The 25,741-nt window shown below is 42.5% G+C and overlaps 1 protein-coding gene across 1 annotated transcript; it reads left to right on the forward strand.

The window, feature by feature from the left end:
- Positions 1-1,215: 1,215 nt before the first annotated feature.
- Positions 1,216-25,397, forward strand: LOC127001971 (brachyurin-like; the record flags this gene model as incomplete). The annotated part of the gene is given in 7 exon segments (XM_050867272.1): positions 1,216-1,247; positions 8,098-8,185; positions 10,052-10,190; positions 17,972-18,138; positions 24,623-24,709; positions 24,832-24,971; positions 25,074-25,397. Coding segments are annotated over 7 exon segments (809 nt in total), but the record flags the coding sequence as incomplete, so codon positions are not given.
- Between the last annotated feature and the right edge of the window lie 344 nt (positions 25,398-25,741).

The raw sequence follows: 25,741 nt of genomic DNA on the forward strand, positions 1-25,741 counted from the left end.
CCTCTTTATCCCTTCATTTCTATATCTTCTATACTCTCTCGTCCTCTTTCTCCGTTTCTTTCATTGCTTTCACTTTCTTTGTCGCGGTGTCTCAGGGGTTTGGAGGCTGCTTAACAGGCAACTTATAGTGTACGAACTCCTTCCTCTCTACATGACTTGTCTCTAATGATAATAATAATAATAATAGTAATAATAATAATAATAATAATAATAATAATAATAATAATAATAATAATAATAATAATAATAATAATAATAATAATAATAATAGTAATAGTAATAATAATAATAATAATAATAATAATAATAATAATAATAATAATAATAATAATAATAATAATAATAATAATAATAATAATAACAACAACAACAACAATAACAATAATAATAATAATAATAATAATAATAATAATAATAATAATAATAATAATAATAATAACAATAAAAATAAAAATAAGTTCACGGATCCCCGTGCTTAGCACGCTCGTCTCACGACCGAGGGGCACCGAACTCGATTCCTGAGAGGTAGAGGATAGGCAGTCTCCTATATAATCCATGTCCCATGTCCACCCAGCAGTGAAAAGGTAACGGGTGTTATGTCCCGTCTCCCAGGGTGGGGGGGGATGTCAACCGTACCCAGATAGCTGTCACTTGTGAATTCCATGTCTATTTCGAGTGGGTATTCTCTGGCGACTGCGAGCCTAGCGTGTGGTAAGACCATGATGAATTACTTACACACACACACACACAAACAAACAAACAAACAACCAAACAAACAAACAAACAAACACCCACACCCACCCACCCACACATACACACGCACGCACACGCACAACCACACACGCACACACACACACAGGTGAGGTCCTAGCAGTAGCCAGCGATCGACGATAAAGAGCATTTCCTCACGTTGGGAGGGTACCTGCGTGCGTCCAGCACGTGATCAGGCCATGGTGAATTACACACACACACACACACACACACACACACACACACACACACACACACACACACACAGATAAGGATTTGTTTTCAGGTTCTTTTTTTTTTCACGAGGAGGTTGAATCTGCCAGCTGCTGTGTCACAGGAGTGAGGGTGGGTCTTGAGTGCTGCGTTTGTGTTCCATAGAAGCTTCATGCATCTTCAAGGCCATTGTCGTTGTATATAAGGCAGCTGTGGTGCTGGAGAGCCAAGCCACAACCATGTTTGGGAAGCTCGCTCTCCTGCTCGCCTGTCTCGCCCTCGCCGTAAGTAAATCTCTGGAGACAAGTTTTACTTGTGCAAAATTTCCTTTTGCCGGCATACAGCTATTTCTTCTTGCACCATAGAAATTATTCTGCCTCTTCCTCATAGGGCCCGTAGCCCTGGGAAGGCAGTGAAGGGCAATGACTCCCAAAACCTCACCAGGAGCAGTGCCTAGCGGGCCTTTTTGTTTTCATTTGTTTTTGGGCCTTGAGCTGCTTCCTTTAATGCACAAAAAATATTCTCTATGCCTCACCAAAGTCTGCCACTGAGCGAATCATAAATGTTTATTTTTTGGAAGACTCCTGTAATTAAAACATGTAAAGTACATAAGTATTCCTTAGCAGGGCCACGCAAGGTCCACTGCGTTAACCCATTCGTGCATTAAGGTGGCAGGACATATAGGAACTACTGTTTTCCAAGTGAAAGAATAAAAAAATAAAAAAAACGTTCATCTTTAGATCAGCTTCCTCGACGTTGGGCATTTTGTAAAGTCTCCACCAGTTCTTTTCCCCCGCACAGATACTGTACATATACAGGAGCCTTGTCCGCCCTCGAATAGGGTATGCATCTCATTCAATGACAATTCCTATAATTATCCCCCAAGATGTAATTACTGTAATTAATTCCCTTAAAAACAAAAAGTGCAATGTGCATGAAGTCCCAGTATCTGTATTAAAAACCAGCAAAAACCAACTTGCAATACCCTTGTCCATACTCTTTAATAATTCTATCAATAATGGTAAATTACCTCAACTCCTAAAACATGCAACTGTTGTCCCCATTCATAAGAAAGGCCCCAAAGATGAACTAAGTAATTATAGACCAATATCCTTACTAAATGTTTTTTCTAAGATCTTTGAAAAAGTAATGAAAAAATTCCTCATAAATTTTCTTGAAACTAAAAACATACTTAATCCAAGTCAGTTTGGTTTTCGTCGTGGTCTAAACACTTTCGATGCCTTGAGAACTTATTCAGAAGAAATCTATAACACTTTAGATAATAAACAGTCATTATTAAGCATCTTTGTTGACTTCACCAAAGCTTTTGATACAGTCAGACACGATATATTATTACGTAAGTTGTATTACTATGGAATTAGAGGTATTATTCATGACTGGTTTCAAGATTACTTGTCCCACAGAACTCAATCAACCAAATTCCACACTTGTCTATCTGCATCTCTACCTATTCAATACGGTGTTCCACAGGGCAGTGTCTTAGGTCCAATCCTGTTTCTCTTATATATAAATGATATTACTTACATATTTACAAACCTTAAAACAATCCTTTTCGCAGATGACTCAACCTTAAATATTACTGGTGAAAATCCTACTGACATGATACATATAGCAAACACTGACTTACAAACCTTTCATAAATGGTGTCTGAGTAATAGATTAACAGTGAACTTAAACAAAACATTTTATAAGTTATTTACTAATAAGTCACCATCAATACTTCCGTCCCTATTTTTTTCCCAAGACATTATAAGCAGAACTAATAAACATACATTATTAGGAATAACGTATGATGATACCATGACCTTTAAGTATCACGTAACAAACCAAATCCTTAAATTATCCAGGCTAGTATCTCTGTTATATCAAATTAAAGAATTAATGCCAATTGATGTTTTGAAAATGTTATATAACGCACATGTCTTACCTCACCTGTATTACTGTACGCCTATCTGGTGCAACACCTACCCCACACACCTGTTACCTCTGTTTAGACTTCAAAAGAAAATAATAAGAATTATTACAAACAGTGACTACTTTGCCCACACACAACCTCTCTTTAAAGAAACAAATTCCTTAAAACTTTTTGACATAAATAAGCTACAAATTGGTATTTACACGTATAAAAAAGATCAAAAGTGAAACCTCCGTGTCCTTACAGCCACAACATACTTATTTCACCCGTACTCATGAAAATTTACGTACACCTGCCCATAATTTAACACTTTTTCAACACTCACTTTCTTATTCAGGACCTAAAACCTGGAATTCTATTCCTAATAATATTAAAGCTCTAAATTCAATACACTCCTTTAACAAACAATTTAAAAAACATATTCTTCTCAATTATAATTATTAAGTCCATGTATCATCTGTCAGAGTGTGTCCTCAGCTTAATCAGTTATTACCTTATACTATTATTATATTAATACTATTACTACTTACATCATCATTTACAGTACTACCATATTATTTTTATAAATCAGTTACAATTTTTGAACTAATGATATTGTGTTAATATTATCACTTTATTTATTATTTACACTACTATCATTTTATAATTATCACAATGTTAATTATTATTATTATTATTATTATTATTATTATTATTATTATTATTATTATTATTATTATTATCATCATTTTATTTTTGTCATATATTATATGTTTGTATGTGTATTTTTTTTTTTTTTTACAGCAAAGGAGACAGTTCAAGGGCACACAAAAAGCAAACATTAATAAAAAAAAAAAAGCCCGCTACTCACTGCTCCTAAAAAGAATCCAAAGATATGTATATATGTATATATATGTATATATGTATATATCTTTATATATATATATATATATATATATATATATATATATATATATATATATATATATATATATATATATATATATATATATATATATATATATATATATATATATATATATATATATATATATATATATATATATATATATATATATATATATATATATATATATATATATATATATTTCTTTCTTTTTTTTCTTTTTGCACCATTGATTAAATCCGGCACCTAAGTTTCCAGTACTGCCCAAAAAGCTCCCAGCTTTAAATGGGCTCCCTGCACTACAAAATAATTGTAAATACATAATTGTATAAAAACGGATAATAAAATGTTTCAAATGTTACAAAAGTTTCAAATCTCACGTGTGGTGGGTTCCAGACACATCACTTTTCGACAGAATAGAGACTGAGGCTCTTCGTCTCATCAGCTCCCCTCCTCTTACTGACAGTCTTCTTCCTCTTAAATTCCGCCGCAATGTTGCCTCTTTTTCTATTTTCTACCGATATTTTCATGATGGCTGCTCTTCTCAACTTGCCAACTGCATGCCTCCCCCCTCCCGCGGAGCCCGCTGCACTCGACTTTCTACTCTTGTTTACCCCTATACTATCCAAATCCCTTATGCAAGAGTTAACCAGCATCTTCGTTCTTTTATCCCTTCTGGAAGAGCCATCCTTTATCTGTATTTCCTCCTGCCTATGACCTGACCTTTCAAGAGAGGAGCGTCAAGACACCTCTTCTCCCTAAACTGACCTCGCTTCTGAGCTCTTGTTCTATTTTTCTGCTGTTGGAGCAGCGCTTGGTGGTCTTTTTTGTTAATAAAGCACTAAAGCAATAATAAAGCACAGAGCCCAGAGCTGCTGATTGCTTCCGGGGAGACACCCAAAGTCTACGATTTAAGCTAATAATTAGCTACCTGAGGATTAACTTTAGGATCAGAGGGAGGAAAAGGTTAATTATAGGCGAGGAAAGTGCGGGAAAACATTTGCACCCGCCGCCCTCTAGTGTGGGTTGGCCACCATACCTCACGAACCAGTCGCACCAGCGCCGCTACTCGCATACTAGCGATTTTTTCTCGCATAAAACGAATTCTTGGCACATTTAGGTTAGTCGCATATGAGCGAATTCGCATATTTCGAACTCGCATATTTCGAACTCGCAGATATCGAATACCCGGTGTATATATATATATATATATATATATATATATATATATATATATATATATATATATATATATATATGTGTGTGTGTGTGTGTGTGTATGTCATGCCCCGAGAGCTTCATTTTTCTCTTTTCTATTCTTCAACATGACCTCTGCGTGTATCAAAACACACGAGAATTTAATCAAGACCAGGAGAGGGTATTCGCCGGCTGCCTGGGCTGGGATTGAACCCGCGACCAGCGTGACGAGAGAGCCACTCCCTACCGAGTCGGCCAAAGAGGTACCCCCCTGGCTAAGTGGGTTATGGGAGACTCCTTTATCAGGCCTAGTCGCGGCACTACACGTCTTTCCCCCCTATGTAGATTAATTTCTGTGTGTTGAGGCCTTATATAGTGACCACTATCGGTTCACTATTCCACAACGTCCCCGTAGAGACATACCTCCAACTCTCCCATTTTCTATTACCCTCGGAGAGCATGGGCCATCCTACCTGTTACTCCTTCGGGAAAACTCAACAGAACCGCAGGATAGGATGCCCACCGCTATGCCACCAGTGTCATGCCACGAGAGCATATTTTTCTATTTCCTCTATTTCCCAACACGTCCTCTGCATCTATCGAAACACACGAGAAATTAATCAAGATCAAGGTATTCGCCGGCTGCCTGCGATTGAACCCGCGACCAGCGTGACGGGAGAGCCACTCCTTACCGAGTCGGCCAAAGAGGTACCCCACTGGCTAAGTGGGTTATGGGAGGCTCGTTCATCAGGCATAGTCGCCGCACTACACGGCTTTCCCCCTTATGCAGATTAATTTGTGTGTGTTAACAATGTCCCTTTGAGACATACCTCCAACTCTTCCATTTTCTATTACCCTCGGAGAGCTGCCACCACTGTCATGCCCCGAGGGCTTCATTTTTCTCTTTTCTATTTTCTTTTCTTCAACACGACCTCTGCGTGTATCGAAACACACGAGAAATTAATCCAGACCAGGAGAGGGTATTCGCCGGCTGCCTGGGCTGGGATTGAACCCGCGACCAGCGTGACGAGAGAGCCACTCCCTACCGAGTCGGCCAAAGAGGTATATATATATATATATATATATATATATATATATATATATATATATATATATATATATATATATATATATATATATATATATATATATATTAGACAGAGTCTTTAATTGATTGTATTCAAACTTTAAGAATTCTAATTCAATCTAACTGTTTATTTGTGATATTTGAGACTGGTAGCCGGGAGATTCATCCTCTCACGGGTTCTGTGTTTGTGCCCACGGCTAGCAGTCAGTACAATCCCTGATCTAGACTGGTTGGGGTGGAGCCTGCAACCCTTCCTCATAAAAAAGCACACTCCCCCCCCCCCCCCCCACACACACACACACACAAAAAAAAAAAAGGTAAGGCTCATGAGTTAATCTTTGATTGTGACCCCGACTAAGTTCTGCCCTATGCTGGACCACGCAGCGGGCTCTCTCTATGGATCCGCATTGCGTGGGCCTGCTGCCTATCACAGGAGCAAGGCAAAGCCTGCGTCAAAGATAGCCCTGAATCTAAAAGGGAGTAGGGCCCTAAGCCCTCTTTTTGTTTTGAGGACTGCTGGGGTGGTGGACATTCGGTGCCTACCTAAAGAACCAGGAGTTGACCTTTGGAAGTTTGTGTGTGGTCTCGTGAAACATCCTGAGCCTCTCAGAGGATCACCGACTGCCATGCCGAGTCAGTGACCTCACAAGGCTGAAGGCGGATTTAGTGGGACTCTGAGACAGGGAGGCCTGGCAGTGGCGGGATCAGTGGCGGGAGGTGTTAACCTTCTTCTAGTCCAGCAAGACTTATCGGGGGTACCTATATGCCAATTGCAGCTATTTGTTGTTGAGGATTCCCCGGTTGGAGAGCATTAAAAAAATCTATAATGTGAGTGAGGTTGAAGCACACTCTGGGATTTTAAATTTTGCAAGATCCAGGAGGTTGAAAATTGCAGGTTCTTGGTAATAGCAACCACAGCTGCACCGCTGGACTTGGTTTAACGATGCTGAACAGGCAGTTATTGTACTAGCTAAGGAGGGTCCACACTCCACCACATCCCTGTAAGTACTCGCTGGAGGATCTTTCAAATTTGCAAGTTTTTTGGGAGTGCAGATTTATTTACAACTGATCTCAGGTTTCTGATTGCACAACTCAAGCTTCATGTCGGATCAAGAAGAATCTGGAGAGGTAGTGAACTATAATGAGTTCCACTGGGAGAGACCGAAAAACTTGGCCTATGCTCATGAGTATGCAGTGACATTCCTAACTCGGTCCAGTGTGTTCAGTTCCCTTGAGGATCCTGTACAACTCTGGGAGATGCAAAGGAGTGCACTGGAGAGCGCCCAAGGTCATGGAGTGCACTCATATTAGGAGAGAGTAGCGTTGATAGGGGTGAGGGTAATCAGGAACAATATAGGGTTTTGTCATGTAAGATCAGTGTTCAACTGAGGAGGGACAAGGAGAGGTATCAGAGTCTCGCTGAGGACGTCGGGAGCCAATTCATTGAAAATGACTTTTGAACTGCCTACCGAGTTCTGAAGAAGCTCCGCTCCAAGTCTCCCTCTCAGGTTAGCCATATGGCAATCTAGTACTTTTCCTCCTGATTGGAAGAGGGGCTGGTCGTCCCTATTGGGAAAGGAAAAGGGGAACGTCAGGATGGCAACAACTACCACGGTACGTACTACACATCTCAGTGTGCCAGGCACGGTGGCCACCGCTTGACGAATCATAGGCGCCCCACTAGCCAAGAGGGTTTTAGGGGCTTTCCGCATAGGGCGGGCCGCTACCATGTTCTCTACAATGTTCTCTACCATGCAGTGCTCCGCAGTTCATGCCAGAAAACCTTCCAGAAGTCCTGCTGTTCAAAGAAACCGGCTTTATATACAGACACGTCCTTTGTTGATACAGAAAATGCTCGTTACAAACGAGGTGAGAATATAATATTATGAAAGAAAAAAGCCAAATGACCTACTTCAAACCACATATTATGTTGCCTTACTATGAATGAAAGGAAGACCGCCATCATTACAACAGAGGGGAACTTACCTTCATGTAATCAGGTAACTAACTTATGGTGTCTCTCTTCAGAACGGAAACCCGGCGGCGGGAAAAGAATGGCGCTGGAAGTCCCGCATGCCTGTCCTCACCCCCGAAGGCACCATCAGCAGGCCAGCCAGTAGGTGGAGTGAAAGGCTTCCTGTTGATGCAGAATGTAGCATGCTTCAGGGTTGACGGATACGAACACAGATTAACCACTGAATTCCCCTAATGACGTCACCAGATTCACTAATAGTTGGAGTAGATACCATGTTCCCAAGACAATGTTCGCAATCTTTCAAATATTGGATTAATTTTTTCCTAGGAGTCTGGGCACATCTTGGATAGCGTTAATTTGCCGCCACCTTAAGGATGTAGTCGTCAGGCCTGCACCTTGGTAACAGCCAGGGATACATACCTACATATATGCAGGGACTACTGGTGCTGCCACCCCAGGATTTTCATTTTTTTCCCATTTTAACCCTTCCTAGCACTATTTCTTTTTTAGCTCAAGTGATATGAACCGTTACTGAATTGACACAAGTAGCCAATAGAATTCGCCTTAAAGGAGTTATTGGGGTGTTTGGTGTGGTGATTGTTCCGAGGCTTGCGCATGGATGTGACTGCTAACAATTATGGCTGCGGTCCCACCCTGGCCTCTTGCGCCTAGCTCGCACACTTCCATCAGCACATCATCACACTTGTCTACGTAAGCCCTTACAGACACTGGTTATAGTGATGAAAATGTTACACAGCAGCACACCCGCTGCTTCAAACAACAGACCATGAGAACTTGTGACTTACATATGGGAGATCTGTCCGCGACTTAGGATTAGACACTAAGGATCGAGAGTGCACCGAGCGTTGTTTTACTACAATCAATCGCGCATCATTTGTTACTCCCAAGGAGAGACTATACTGAGTCTCCTTGGTAACTCCTGACCCAAGCGGTACCAAAAACATACGTTGCATGAAGGCCGAACTGCGCGAATGTTCATATCACGTACATCGTTGAGTGCTATCTTGAAGTTTACTGTACAAATTTGCATGATATAACAATTCGTTCAGGTTGGCCATCGTGCACTGTATCATTTTGATACCACTCATTGCTGTGTTTCCATGTAAATCGGGAGTCACATACTACGCTAGACTATATTTTTACTGTCCCTTATGATCCTTGGATGTGCTCAGATCACCCATTAGCTCACAATTTGTCGCACTATACAGTTTTAAACAGCATATCTGCGGTTGTGTGATAGTTTCACCTCTATAACCAGTACCCGTAGTGTTAAAGGTTACCTTTGACAGTTCTGATGATGTTTTGACCGACGGAATCAGGTGTGTAAGCCTGGCGTGGGGGCGGTAGCCTCCAAATTCGAGCCTCGGAACAATGATCACCCAAAACACCTCATTAAGCCCTTTAAGGTGTGATGGCTTTATATTAGTCATATCTATTTAATTGGGATCCTTATTATATCAGCAAAAAAAATGTTGATAAGGATTTCTAATGAGAAAAATGGGTGAAAGTTCTGGGCTGGCAGCATCAATCAAGGCTTTTGTCGTGTATTTCAATGTCACGCTGCACGCAAATGTTGTTTCCGTTAATAATGGCTTTTTCAGGATCATTATTGGCGAGATCCTACACTAGATTTTTTACTGCCAAATCAGTCCAAACCTGTTAATAAAACCAAATGGGAACCCTGACGTGCTCAATATACTACAGTAAGAAAAAGCAGTATTGCATAATTAGTGTTCTTCTAAAAGTATTTGTTTACCCATCAAAAGTACGTAACTTGGTTATGCGATGTGCTCAGTCAAATAGGCTGAGAAATTACTACAGCCTGTTGCATAATTGAAATTAAGACTTTCGTGGATAAAATAATAATTTGTTGAATCAGCAAGGGCCAGTCGAGGAGCTTGAGAAATCACTATTGTATAATCAAGGCTGTACTGGTTGAAACACTGGTTTCTTGACTACTTAAACTTGACTGGTGTTTACGTCCAGCTCGCATCGTGGGCGGGAGTGAGGCGGTGCCCCACTCATGGCCTCATCAGGTGGGTCTCTTCATCGACGACATGTACTTCTGCGGCGGTTCCCTGATTTCCAACGAGTGGGTTCTGACTGCTGCTCACTGCACTGACGGGTGAGTCAATTAAACTTTTTTTTTATGTTTTACATGTATTGATAACAATAAAAAACTTTCACTTCAAGTTTACGAATGTAACTACAACTCAAGCGCATTCCAGGGTTGGTCAACTGCCTGTAGTCAAGCTCAGCAAAGAAAGTCCGGTTGGGCGTAGCCGCTCGGGGAGTACCCACTGCCGTCGCCTCCGCTACCCCTTTCGGCTTCTTGCTTAATTTTGAGCAATGTAGGAATTTCATGCCTTTCGTAGCATCTTAATTAGACAGTCCTTTTGCACACACGCTTGTCGAAATCGTCGAGATCCGTTACAGTTGCACTGCGCTTACTTGTCGGTGACGAGAATGCAAGTTATTATTATTATTATTATTATTATTATTATTATTATTATTATTATTATGATAAGCTACCAAAGTCTCACTTCAGGGTGCAGATACAACAAGTTGAACCACAAAAAAATACCAAAAGGTGCTGGAGAGAAGCTAAGACAACGAATAGTTAAGAAACTGGTCAATCAAAGCCAAAAGGAGGAAAAATAAAATTACTGTTTCAAAAAGACATTCACACGAGACTTAAATGTAGAAATGTCGGCAGAAAGGACAATCTCATTGGGTAGCTGTTTCCATAAATTTGTCAACGACGGAAGAAAACATCGTGAGAATTGTGTCGTAAAAAATTCATAGGATTAAAAGCAAGATCGTTTTGACTAAGAGCAAACCTCGTGACCCGGGCAGTAGTAAAAGGATTATGCAAAGCATTGTGTAAGGGATGCCGATTATTCTAAAAAACTTCAAATAAAATGCTAAGGGCACCAACCTGTCGCCAGTGATCAAGATCAAGAACAAGTGCCGGAAAAGTAAATTAATTGAATTAATAGCTCTGTCAACTCTCTTTAAATGGCAATTGGCAGCAGATAATAATAATAATAATTTATGGGTAGGCGGTGGCCGAACTGGTAGCGTACTGGACCCACATTCGCCGCGTGATGGACGACGCGGGTTCGAATCCCCACGCTACCACTCGGATTTTTCAGTCACCGCCGAGTGGCTTAAAACTACCCACATGCTGTCCTGAAGACCACCCATCAACCCGGACTCTAGAGGAAGCCGTCCAAGCGAATCAAGAACGAGTTCCGGGGGGCAGCATGAGCCAATGCAAGATGGCGCCACTATAAACACTCCCCTGCGCCAGAACGGGCTGGGCCGACCATCAGGCCCCACCTGGAAGAAGCCTTGGGCCGACCATCAGGCCCCACCGGGAAGATGCCTACCGGCGCAATAGGCAACAACGTTAAAAAAAAAAAAAAAGAAAAAAAAAAAAAAAAGACATCCAAACAGGAGCACAATACTCAAAGTGGGGCAAAATGAATGCATAAAAAGATTTGATTACAGTTGAGTCACAAGCAAATATTTTGAATCACTTACGAAGTAAGCCTGTCTTCTATGCAATAGTGGAAGACATGGAAAGGATATGCTTCTCAAATATCAGTTTAGAATCAGGAGCGACTCCCAACAAAACGGATACTAGAAACATCCTTAATCTGTTCACCAAAAATATGCAAACAAGGATGAGGAGGATTCAAGGTACGGGATCTACTGATGGTAATGGAATGCGTTTTATTAGCATTAAGCTTCATGCCTCAAAGGCATCATCAGCATATGAAATAAGCTTGTTTTCGAGGTTAATGCCCAAGTCAGAAATAAAAAAAAATATATTCAAAAAATAAAGGTCCAAGGACACTGCCCTAAGGAACACCAGAAACAACAGTTAGAGAAGCAGAGCAGGCACCATCAACAATCACACACTGTAATCGATTAGTTAAAAATTCTTTAAAAATACTGAGAAGACTTCCACCAATACCAAGGAGTTGTAGTTTATAAATTAAAGCCCTATGGTTTACAACATCAAAAGCAGAACTAAAATAAATAGCAACAACTCGAGACTCATGCCTACGATCCAAAGAAGACTGCAGGTCATGGGACAGTCGAGAGCGTCACATGTTCCTAAACCCTTACGGAGTCCGAACTGAGAATCAGGTGATTGATTAAATTTATCACAGTATATGGAAAGCCGTTTAGCCAAAAGCCTCTCAAAGATCTTAGAGGGGATAGGAGTAATATAAATTGGGCGGTACTCAGTAGGAAAAGTTGAAGCTGAAGCTCTCTTCGGGATGGGGGTGATGTTGGCCTTGCGCCAATAAGAAGGAAAACTGCCAGACGTCAGCAGTAACTTAAATACTACATCAAGTTTTGATGCTAAAAACGTAGCAATCACCTTAAAAAAATAGAGGAAAAAAACCCATCTGGGTGCGTCCCACCATATATATATCAAATTCTAGAAGGTAATTTTTTTTAATTCACTGTATCTAAATGCAACTGAGCTAAGTTTTGGAAAAAGGAAACAAGTCAAAGGTAGTGATAATTCATCATCACACTGTTTGTTATAAAAATATCAGCAAGTAAATAAGCCTTTCTTAAAGGATCAAAGGACATTGAACCATCAGACTCGCGTAATGGAGGTATGTTAGAATCGACACCAAACAAGAAGGATTTAAGAGAAGCCCACCACTTGTGTGGATGACCCACATATTTTTACCAAACAGTTTCGGTGGACACTGGCACCACCTTCAGTGGTGTGAAGGAAGAGCAGAAGTAGGTATAGTGATTAACAATTCTTCTTGTATACAAAATAAAAAGTCTGGAGTCTTGTAATTCCTGTTCGGATGATCTTCTGTTGAAAGAAGTTAATACAGTCATCTGCGTACGAGTGGACAAGACAGATTATTCTGGAAAGAAGATCATTGAATATCAGAAAGAGAGTGGGAGCCAAGACTGAGCCCTGCGGGACACTATTGTTGATAGATTGGAACGTGTTGTCGATCTAAAACAATTTGGATTTCTCCACATCCGTAAAATCATTTAGAATTATGAAACATTCGATCGGTTTTCCTCAGAGGCGACGTTTTCCGATAGAGAACAACTCAAGGGATGAAAGCCTTTCGTTGTACCGTAAGGTTTGTTCCGCAGGTAGGAGATCATCTTTGTTGCCCTACATTGAACACCTTCTAATTTAACTTTGTCCTTTGCGTGGCGGGGAGACCAAATTCTAAATGGGGTATAACTAAACTATTGTCCAGTGGAAGCATAACATGTTTATAAAACGTTCCTCTTAATGAAGCCCAGCATTCTGTTCACTTTGCACTGCTGTGACGATTTGAGTTTTGACTCGATTTTGACACTCAAGTCTTTGGCACACTGAACGCTTTTGAGTTTCACGCCTCGCACTTCGTAATCGAAACTTCTTTTTTACCTACCAATGTAGAGAATCTTGCAGTCATCTATATTAATTAAAGGGCATCTCCTATCTATCAGACCAGGCTGAAATTTTATGCGATCTTCTTGGAGGCTTTGTCTGTCTTCGTAAGTGAGGACCAAATTAATAATGTCTGTGTGGTCGACAAATTACACTAATGAGACTACTGAGTCCAACTTCTATGTCATTGATGTAATTTATAAACAGCACTGGGGCAAGAACTGAGCCCTGAGGGACACCACTCGTGACAGGTGCCCACTCTGAGTTAATTCCATCGATCACCACTCTGCATCTCATGTGTGGGGGGGCTCCACTCACACAGCTCTTCTGGACAGAGTGGAGTCTAAGGCTCTTCGTCTCATCAGCTCTCCTCCTCCAACTGATAGTTTTCTACCTCTTAAATTCCGTCGTGATGTTGCCTCTCTTTCTATCATCTATCGCTATTTTCACACTGACTGCTCTTCTGAACTTGCTAACTGCATGCCTCCCACCCTCCCGCGGCCCCGCTGCACACGACTTTCTACTCCTGCTCATCCCTATACTGTCCAAACCCCTTATGCAAGAGTTAACCAGCATCTTCACTCTTTCATCCCTCACGCTGGTAAACTCAGGAACAATCTTCCTTCATCTGTATTTCCTCCTACCTACGACTTGAACTCTTTCAAGAGGAGGGTATCAGGACACCTTTCCTCCCGAAATTGACCTCTCTTTCGGCCACCTCTTTTGATTCTTTTTTGTAGGAGCAGCGAGTAGCGGGCTTTTTTTTATTATTGTTTCCTTTTTTTGTGCCCTTGAGCTGTCTCCTTTGTCGTAAAAAATATAAAAAATTGCGATCCATTGGTGTATTTTACCGACAGTACCTAGATGCTTTATTTTATAAAGTATATAATTATGGTGTGGGACGTTATCCAATGCTTTCTGAAAGTTCAGAAAGACTTCGTCCACTGATTTGGTTACGTCATAAACTGTGAAGGGGTCGTTACAAAAGGTCAACAAATAGGATCTCTTGTTACGGAGGCCATGTTGAGAATCCTTCATCAATAAGTGGCTTTCAAGGTAACTCATTATTTTGTCTACTTATGCTCTCGAGTACCTTACCCATTACTGAAATTTGACTAATGTGCCAATTACCCGGTGCTCTTTGTCACCTTTCTTCAAAATTGGTGTTACGTTAGTCATTTTCTAATCTGAAGGGACGATGCCTTGTCGCAGGGACATTTTGAGTTGTGAGAGGAGAGTATTTTTTTTTCTTTATGTAGTATAGGATACATTGTCAGGTCCTGGACTTTTATTTGTTTTAAGGGACTGGAGAGCACTAAGGACTCAATCGGAAGTTATTACAAAGTCGAGCAAGGTCTGAGTGGAATTATCGTTAATACTTTTGTCATCGCCTATGTTGGAGGTAGTAGTGGAAGGACTTAAAGTATTGAATACCGAGGAAAATTAATTGTTCAATAACTTCGCAACACGCTGACTTTCGGTTACTAATTTACCATCGCTGTGAGTTAAGGGCCCAATCCCACCTCTGATCGCCTTTTACAGCTTTACAGTTGGAGGCAATATTTCCCTCGTACCTATATACCCTTTGCCTGACTCACTAGTCATTTCACCCGTCGCCTGCTTCATGATAAATTTAATATTCTCAGGTGTGTTTTGTACTTTCTTTAGCCTGTAAAACAAATTTATCTTCTTAACTGAATGTTTGATTTCGATGCTAAACCATGATTGAATTTTATTAGTGTTACGTCGCTTCTCGCCAAACGGGACAAATGTGTTCTGCTGAGTAATTGATTTTGAAAGTTTAGTCACGCTTCCTCTACGTTTGAATAATATTATAGCTACATTTGTTATTTTTTGTGGGATTATTTACGGAATTTGCACTTTTGAAATTAGGCACCATCATCTTGTTTTCGGTCACTGTAGTTTGAGCTTCAATGTCAGCGTGCACTAATTTGTTGTTGCAAGAACCAAGATGTTCTCCTACCGTAACATTACTGACTAGATTATCTTGGGTTACTATATCAATGTTTATTGTGTTATTTAATCGAGTTGGTTCAGTAACTATGACAGGTAATTATCCTCTAAAAATTCAAGCCTGTGTGACTCAGCTTCTGTACTGGAGAGTGACGTCCAATCAATATGAGTGATATTAAAGTCTCCTATTAGAACTGAGTAGCTGTTTAGTGATTCTTGCAAGCGCTATACATTTTAATATCATCATCGAGTGATTGACCCGGAGACCTGAACTTGAGGGATGTGTTTAATTCATCTTTTACATTATTGACTCTCAATGCGAGAGAGAGAGTGTATGTGTATGTAATTCACCACGGCCTGATCACGAGTTGGGTTCGCTTTCGCCAGCAGGTACCCTCCCGACGAGAGCAAGTGCTCATTATCGTCGATCTCTAGGTACTCCCAGGACCTCACACACCACACACCCCATCCCCCTTGCTCAAAGGGGGACAGTAACTACTCCTAGTCAACCCAAAGAATCCGGCCTGAGCGGGGCTCGAGCCCCCGCCCTGTCAGACCGTGAAGCCTGGCAGCGCAGCGCTCTAAACAGTGGGTTTTTTTTTTTTTTTTACAACAAAGTAGACAGCTCAAGGGCACAAAAAAAGGAAAAAAAAAAAAAAAAAAAAAAGCCCACTACTCGCTGCTCCTAAAAAAAAGAATCAAAAGAGGTGGCCGAAAGTGAAGGTCAATTTCGAGAGGAGAGGTGTCCTGATACGCTCCTCTTGAAAGAGTTCAAGTCGTAGGCAGGAGGAAATACAGATGAAGGAAGATTGTTCCAGAGTTTACCAGCGTGAGGGATGAAAGAGTGAAGATGCTGGTTAACTCTTGCATAAGGGGTTTGGACAGTATAGGGATGAGCATAAGTAGAAAGTCGTGTGCAGCGGGGCCGCGGGAGAGGTGGAGGCATGCAGTTAGCAAGTTCAGAAGAGCAGTCAGCGTGGAAATATCGGTAGAAGAGAGAAAGAGAGGCAACATCGCGACGGAATTTAAGAGGTAGAAGACTATCAGTAGGAGGAGGAGAGCTGATGAGACGAAGAGCCTTAGACTCCACTCTGTCCAGAAGAGCTGTGTGAGTGGAGCCTCCCCACACGTGAGATGCGTACTCCATACGAAGGCGGACAAGACCCCTGTATATGGATAGCAACTGTGCGGGGGAGAAGAACTGGCGGAGACGATACAGAACGCCCAACCACGAGGAAGCTGATTTAGCGAGAGAGGAGATATGAAGTTTCCAGTTGAGATTTTGAGTTAAGGATATTCCGAGGATATCTAGTATTGAAGAAGGTGACAGCTGAGTGTTGTCGAAGAATAGGGGCTAAGTGTTTGGAAGATTGTGTCGAGTTGATAGGTGGAGAAACTGAGTTTTTGAGGCATTGAAGGACACAAGGTTCTTTTTGCCCCAATCGGAAATGATAGCAAGGTTTGAGATTCAGCGTTCTGCAGCCTCCAGTCTGGAGTCGTGTACTTCCTGTTGAGAGGGTCTTCTATTGAAAGAAGTTGAATAATGCAGAGTGGAGTCGTCGGCGTATGAGTGGACAGGACAGTTTGTTATGGAAAGAAGATCATTGATGAATAACAGGAAGAGAGTGGGTGATAGGACAGAGCCTTGTGGAACACTACTGTTGATAGGTTTAGGGGAAGAACAGTGACCGTCTACCACCGCAGAGATAGAACGGTCGGAAAGGAAATTGGAGATAAAGGAACAGAGAGAGATAGAATCTGAAAGAGGGCAGTTTAGAAAGCAAAGACTTGTGCCAGACTCTATCGAAGGCTTTCGATATGTCTAGCGCAACTGAGAAAGTTTCACCGAAACGGCTAAGAGAGGATGACCAAGAGTCAGTTAAGAGAGCAAGAAGATCGCCAGTAGAACGCCCCTTGCGGAACCCATACTGGCGATCAGATAGAAGGTTAGAAGTGGAAAGGTGCTTTTGAATCTTCCGGTTAAGGATTGATTCAAAAGCTTTAGATAGACAGGAAAGTAAAGCTATAGGGCGGTAGTTTGAGGGATTGGAACGGTCACCCTTCTTGGGCACAGGCTGTACAAAGGCATACTTCCAGCAGGAAGGAAAGGTAGACGTTGATAGGCAGAGACTAAAGAGTTTGACCAGGCAGGGTGTCAGCACGGAAGTGTGTGTGTGTGTGTGTGTGTGTGTGTGTGTGTGTGTGTGTGTGTGTGTGTGAATATTCCGGGGTATGCGACAGTGCTATGGAGAAGCTGGGACCCACCCAAACGGACTCCATATTAATTACATTTTGTGTCTGACTATAATGTCATGCTTAACTCTTTTTGATACCCTCTGTGCTCTTTTCTATGTGTACGGAGCACATTGTGGTCTATTTTCCTATTCTTTTTCTTTTGGTCTACTCCCTTTGCCGTAAAATGTTGATAAGTTTCTAATGATAAAACAGGTCACTACACTGTTGGCCTTTTCATTACTAACGTCGTTCCTTTCCTGTAGCGCTGGTTTCGTCGAAGTTGTGATGGGCGCCCACTACATCAGGCAAAATGAGGACACACAGGTCTCCATGACCTCCACTGACTTCATGGTGCATGAGCAGTGGGATCCTAGCACCCTGAATAACGACATCTCGGTGATCAGGCTGCCCTCCCCCGTCACCTTCAACGGTCAGTATATCGGAACACTAGTTCCCAAACTGTCTTTAAAGTGAGGAGTGAAAGATGTTGCTTGTGAAAAATTAATTGGGGCTTCACAGAACGAATTATGAATTGTTCGGATACAAAATGATGACACGCTTCGAAATTGGAAAGACTTCCTAACCCCAACCACCATCAAATAACTATACTCACGTGATCCCATGTGGTAGATCAGCGTGGAGCGGTACAAATATATTAATTCCCTATATAATGGATCCACTATACTATAGCTGACGCCCCAGCCCCGCACTGTGGACATGACTTCTACTCAGAAGGCACGGGTTCGATCCCCGGCACTCAGTGGTGTTCATTACACGGGAAGACTGTATAAGTTTATCACTGATTTCATTCAGAATCTGTCTTAGTAAGAATAATTAGTCCCCATCAGGGGCGTATTTAGGACCTTGAAACATCGGGGGCTTAGCCCAACACAAAATGCGGAGTGGTTGGAGGCGAGAGAAGCGCGGAGTTTTTAGGGTAATTCTGAGGCCTCTCTGACACACATTAGGGCCAATTTATGTGTTATTGTATTTAGCAGTACCTAACACTGAAAATATGGCAAGTGTGTCATGATAAAACTTTCAAGGTCATTATCAAATTATGGTTAAGCATAAGCACATTTAAGTGCTTAAGACTGATGTATCATACATATAAATGTATTGTACAGAAAACTTTTTTTTTTTTGCTCCACTCACCTAAAAAAAAGAAGAAAAAAATCAGCCTTTAATAGACGTATTAATTGTTTACGCCGTTGTCACAGCCTAGGTAATCATATCACGATAGTGTAAATAAAGTAGCCTGTCAGGTTTCATCTCATGCAGCCCACCACTCTACTACTACATTTTATGTATTTGGAAGCTGGTTTTTACTCCTGCCATGTCATCAGTTCCTGCAGGCTGCAAGTTATTTAATACAAGGTTAAAGACGCATTAAAAGCTTCTTTTACTGTTATGGTTTTAACTTATTTTTAAATCAACGGAGTTCGATCTCGCGTAATTGTCACGTAACTGATGACCACAGGTCTTCAGCAAAATATCAATAAAAAGACCTCTTGAAATTCGCTAATAATAACTGGATCCTTTGGAAATCAGAAAAATTACGGTCCCTCGTTCCACTTCGAACTGCTGAATGCTGGAGCAATTCGGTGCAGTGTGCACATTTCCCATCATTACAAAATAAATAATAACCATATTTTTTTAAGGAGTTAGTGTGCCTTGTGTGACAAAAAGAACCCTCAGCTAGACAATGAGTATTTGCTAGCTGGCTAAAGAGCCCTCTGCTTCACCAACCTGAGCTAACAATGTAAAGGCAGCGGTAGTCTCCCGTCCTGACTCATCTGCAGTTACAGCAACAGCAGGAAGTAGCTCTTCCTCCTCCTGCTCTTGCCTTGGAGGCTGCACCTAATTGCCTTGGTCCCCTTTCTTTTTTAAAAGCTTCTCATATTCATAGCCTCAGACTCAGGTCTTGCTCGCTACTACCAATCAACAAGCTCTCTCGTTCACACGTGTGCGCGGGCCGGCGCGGGCTGGCGCAAGGCACCACTGCCTGACTGATGGCCGACTGGCGAGTGGCCGTGAATACGTGATAGAAACATGAACCGGACGGGATCAAACCGTGTGATCTCCGTATGAGATCTATCAAATCTAATTTATAGTACTAAAGCCCCGTTCACACTGTGCCGACTCTGGGCCAAGACAACCCACGACTCTACGAGGTCTTGGGTGTTGATGTGAAAGGGTTGGGCATGTCTTGAAAGAGGTCTTGATACTGCTGTGCCGACGTCGTGACGGGAGTCTGGAGTCGTGAGGGGTAGCGCAAAAAAGTATTCCATGCTAAACTTTCACGACAAGAGTCGGCAAGAGTCTGGACCAACCGTCACTTCCGGTTGAGGTCTGAGGGAGGTCTGGGGCAGTCGTGACGACTGTCGTCAACAGTCTTGGCTTGTCTTGAGACAGTCGTCACGACTGTCGGAGCCATTTTTCAAATTTTTATCGTTTCCTGTCGGAACAGTGGTCTGTGCTTACTATTTAAGAATGATGAGGGACTGTCGTGACGACAGTCTTCGCCTAATGAAGGACGTTCGTGACGACTGTCGGCTCAGAAATACTGGCCAACACTGCCGCCATCAAGAAAGTTATATATTTATTTTGCAATCACAAGCACAATAACAACTGGGCATGGTTACGTTTCGCTGGCACAAACTTGGGAGCCGCACAGTACGCATGCACGCACTCCTTTTGCCTCGATCTCTCTTGTGTTGAATGACACAACTAGGGTTGCCACCCTGAGGTCAGAAAAATGTGGAATGCAACATCTCACTCTCCAATGCGGAATGGATCCATATTTAAAGGAACGGGTGGCAACCCTAAAATTTCTCGAGCATGCAATGAGTGACAGTCGCAGCACGCTGCTGGTGGAGGCAAGAGGGAGGGGGGAGGGACGTTACGTCGCGTATTTTACACGTATTTTAGGACGAACCTTTGACAAATTTTAAAGGCTGGTTTTGTGATTAACCGAAACATGCGCTCACTACAATTTTAAGATATTGAATTTTATCAGCTTCACCAATCAAATAATAAAATACCGTACGGAACATATACCGTTCCGTATTGGTTCAAAACGGAACGATACATTTCATTCTCGAATACAGAGCGATTCCGTATTTTAAGGAACGGCAAGACAGTCGCGAAGACGGTCAGGAAGACTGTCGGCCAACTCCTTGGCAACTGTCGGCCAGCTAGTCGGCCAACCAGTTGACAGACAATCTGGAACACTGTCGTCAAGACCGTCAAGATTGTCGGTCAATCGGTCGGCAGATTCGTGGTTGTCATAGACATGGCGCCATTTCAAAAATTGACCGTTGAGACTCGTCTTGAGACTAGTTGGCTGCATGCCGCAGACATTCTGCCAACTAATTGGCCGAATGTCCCAGACAGTCGGCAGTCATGGTAGCCGACACCAAGACGCCAAAAAATTCTTGGAGCGTGGGAGCCGACTTGTCAAATGCAGTAGTCGCTGGGTTGTCTTGGCCCAGAGTCGGCACAGTGTGAACGGGACTTAACAGCTTAACAAGAATTAACATTTTGTATTGGCCTGGCTGGGGCTATTCTTAAAAAAGAAAAAAAACTGAAATCCGTGGCTATTCATAAAACATTCGGGGCTATAGCCCCGAAAGCCCAGGTCTAACTACGCCACTGGTCCCCATTAACTTTTTTTCTCAATCAAATCAAAATATCACTTCCTTTGACCATTATAAGACCTTGATTATTAGATCAACTTTCACTGTCAACCTGCATTTCTCACCAGTAAAGTAGATATATATCATAACATAAGTGCTAGCAGCCATTTTGGAAAATGGCTGTCACAGCCATCAGGACCTGAATTTGAGATGGCCCAATATCCATATCTGTTCATAAAAGGATAGTCTACTAGTGTGCCGAATTCGATGCTTTCATCACAAAATACACAATTGTTATGCTAGATTTATCTTAGCTGCCGGACTACAGTGATGTATAATGTTTGAGTGATGATAATCATCTGTAGCACGACCACAAAACAATTACAACGTGAGGAAATATGTAATTTATCATATATAAATCCTCCTTTGCTGGACTCAAAAAGCATAAGAACATAATAATTTTACTCGACCATTGTTTAGTCGTGAGGAAGCCTCAAGAAGTGTTGGGGGGTGTGGCAGAGCAGCTGGGCGGGACTGACCCGCACCGGACGACACGCCGCTGGATTATTTCAAATGGTATTACTGTAGGATTTGTGCCTCAAGTGTACATGACGTGAGTTAAGATTCGAAGCTTCGAAGCTTCGACACGTTACGTCTTGTTTTTTGCCACGTCAGCCAGGATTGCTGGTGTAAATATTTTCCCCGTGATTTGCCGTCGTCAATTAGAATTACATTATTATTTCCTGAAGTGCAACTCGCCCAAAATAGAGCACAATTTCTTCCTACTGACATAAATGATTCAACGGGAGGTAATTTTATATAAAAAAAATTCCGACATTGCTAATGAATAGTAGACGACCTGCTCCCCTAGCGCTTGTCGTGGCGAGAATGATGAGTACTCTGCTTAGCTTTAAAAGGACACTACTGCTCAATGAAAACAGAGCCACCATGAATGCAAATATCCATCCACATATAACTGATAACAATGCTACAAGATTCGTCCAATATGTCAGACTTTACCGCACGTTACGTACACAGCATACATTACACACCTACGGCCAGCGTACATACATACTCGTACATCCTTGCACATGCTGCATTATTATGTTGTTTAGTTACAAAAGAAATACTAAATAGTCAACTGTTGGACATTCTTGTCTCATGGTGATAGAGCCACTTTAAAGACTAAAGCATTAGTAGGTACTCTCCTGCAGGCTGCATATGAGTTTGAGCACGGACACTTTACAGCAAACTGCAGACAACTGCTGGACTGTGGAACGATCAGTACATATCACGGGAGTAATCGGAAACTTCACTGAATACTCCATAAAACTAAGACAATGCTTGCCACTTGCATGGTCGATAAACGCACACTGTTGCTGTGTTGTCATGTGACATGCAGTTCCCGATTGGAAGGGGTAGGCAGACTGCGGGAACCCGGATGTTGTACTGGCCCGGTGTCCCGTGATGGGTTCTCACTAGACACGCTCAAGAGGCAATGGTAAGGAGTTGAGCACTGCAGCTACTACCAGCTAATAGCGTTTGCTCCAATTATTTCCTCCTTGGTAAAAGGTAAAGTTGGGAGCATACACTGTAGCAGTGCGTGGCCTCGGTGCTCATCTCCGTAACATTGGCCCTTGAGCCCGTGGTGAGAGGAAGCCCATTACCCCGGGACACATGGCCAGTGTGACATCCGGGTTACCACAGTTTACCTTCCCCAGGTTTCCCCAGGTACCCATTTATCGACCAGCCCGAGAGGGAGGATGAACAGCTGGGTGAGCTGCACGTGGACTGCTCGGGCCGGGATTCGAACCCAGGCCCGCGGAGTAGAAGCCAGGCACGCTGACCACTAGACCACGGTAAAATAAAATAAATAAAAGAAAAAAAAGAAAACTTACTTTGGTTGTGGTGGAGGCGCCGTGGCGATGATCAGTGATGCCGTGATGCGCCGTGTGACTTCTTTAGACCTGTATCGCTTCATTTGGGTCCCCCTCCTCTTGACCTTCTCTTCTGCTTATGCACACACTTCGCTTTTCAATGGCGTTACACTATTTATCTTTCCTCACAACTATTCACTACCGCACTATAATTTTCATAATGGGGATTGGGAACCCACAACAGCTGTCTCACGGCCCTTGTGGTGTCCTGCTGAAAAGACGCATCTCCGGGCGTTTTCAGCCAGACGTACGATTAACAGTTCGCTCTCCAGCGCCGAGGCGGCGGGAGGTTCTGTGAGGGCTATCCTCAGAGTAATACCAAGGCAGGGATTTTCTTTCCTCCCTAGTTTATTATAACACCACTCTGTCCACGACAGTGTGGTGGATGGGAGATTGTCCACGACAGTGTGGTGGATGGGAGATTGTCCACGACAGTGTGGTGGATGGGAGATTGTCCACGACAGTGTGGTGGATGGGAGATTGTCCACGACAGTGTGGTGGATGGGAGATTGTCCACGACAGTGTGGTGGATGGGAGATTGTCCACGACAGTGTGGTGGATGGGAGATTGTCCACGACAGTGTGGTGGATGGGAGATTGTCCACGACAGTGTGGTGGATGCCCGGATGGGAGATTGTCCACGACAGTGTGGTGGATGGGAGATATATGTACGTTGTTCTCTACTCCACAAATACACGATCAATATTGATTTTTTTGACGAGATAGCCTACTGCTACATTGACTGTCATGTTATAAATCGTTCCGCATCCAGTGTTATAATGAATGACCAGTGCTGTACAATATATAAACAGCCATAAATGAGTAAAACAAGTGACGTCCTTTCAGTACCAAAGCTTGTGGGTGACTGACGTGATGTTACAGAAAGCTATTGCAGCTACTGTTTGAAATTTCGTACCACTGGTTTTGGCGGAAAACCCAGTGGTCCACTTTACCCCAGTGGTCCACTATACCCCACCGTCCCTTACTTCACTGAATACTCCATAAAACTAAGACAATGCCTGCCACTTGCATTGTCGATAAACGCACAGTTTTGCTGTATTGTCATGTGACAGGCAGTTCCCCATACTCGCTCTTTCCTGCTAAATAGGGACCCAACAAGCTGATATCCATAAAGTTCTTTTAGCTCTTCCAGTCAGCCTGGTTTTGTGTTCAATCTCCGACATCGGAAAGTTTATTTACCCATTTTCGGGCTAGATCGTTTCCCGTGGTTCGAGATACTAAGATAAACTGTAATTAAGTGGATTCAAGTTTTTCCCTATTATAGTATGGTTTTCCTTAATAATCGTTACCCTGACTTAATTTACTCATTTCTACTGCAGAAAACATCCAGGCAGTGGCCCTGCCCAGCACAGACGTGAATGTGGGCGACATCGTGACCCCCTCAGGCTGGGGCAAGCCCTCTGATGGTAAAGCACCGCTGACCTAACTACGTAACAAAGTTTGCACATCATGAACACTGTGAATGCTTATAATACGGGACCACGTCACTTGGTGAAGTGATATAAAGGCATTGAAATCTTTCTCACAGACGCCTTGGGTACCTCCAGCGTCCTGAGGCAGGTGGACAACCCCGTCATCACCGTGTTACAGTGTGCCGGTGTCTATGGCAGCATCATCGACCAGAGGATTGTCTGCACCGACACAACGGGTGGCAAGGGAACTTGCAACGTAAGATGCCTTCATTGTCAGTGAAAAAACATACTATACGAGTTTTTTTACTATAATTACATTAATTTGTTTGTTTATCCATTAATTTATCCTTTCTTTTAGGGAGACTCTGGCGGCCCCCTGAACAAGGACGGCAAGACCTACGGCGTCACCTCTTTCGTGGCTTCCGCCGGCTGTGAGTCTGGCTACCCTGATGGCTTCACCCGCGTTGTAGAGTTCCTGGACTGGATCGAAGCCAAGACTGGAGTCACTCCCTAGATGCCTTGCACTGCGAGATCTTTAAAAGAAAATTAGTCATGCAATACAAATCCAGTTACGTTATCCGACAACAATTGCACTCTCCAAATTGCAAAGGTATATTTATTTGATGTCCACGAACTGTCCTTTTTTTTGGCGTTCTCACATCAATTAAAGGATGGAATGAAACGTAGAGGTTTTTATTTTCAAATTGGGCTCGGGAGAGGCACTGGAGAATATCGAGAAGTCACAGTGCCAGACTTGCAGGGAAGCGCGACCAAACAGACTTCTGGCACCTACCCAAAAATATCTCCTCCAATTTCACTTCGTCATCTTTCCCTCTTCTCTTTAATCCTGCCGGCAGCACTGCCGTTACATCTATCTCAAAGGCTGAACTCTTCGCTTAGACTTTCTGTAAAAACTCCACTCTGGACAATTCTGGGCATATACCTCCTACTCATACCCCCTCCGACTTCTTTATGCCTGTTATTGAGAGTCTTAAGAATGATGTTGTCTATGCCCTCTCTGACCTC

Source organism: Eriocheir sinensis, chromosome 22 (genome assembly GCF_024679095.1).
Source record: "Eriocheir sinensis breed Jianghai 21 chromosome 22, ASM2467909v1, whole genome shotgun sequence".
In the NCBI taxonomy this organism is placed as follows: Eukaryota; Metazoa; Arthropoda; class Malacostraca; order Decapoda; family Varunidae; genus Eriocheir; species Eriocheir sinensis.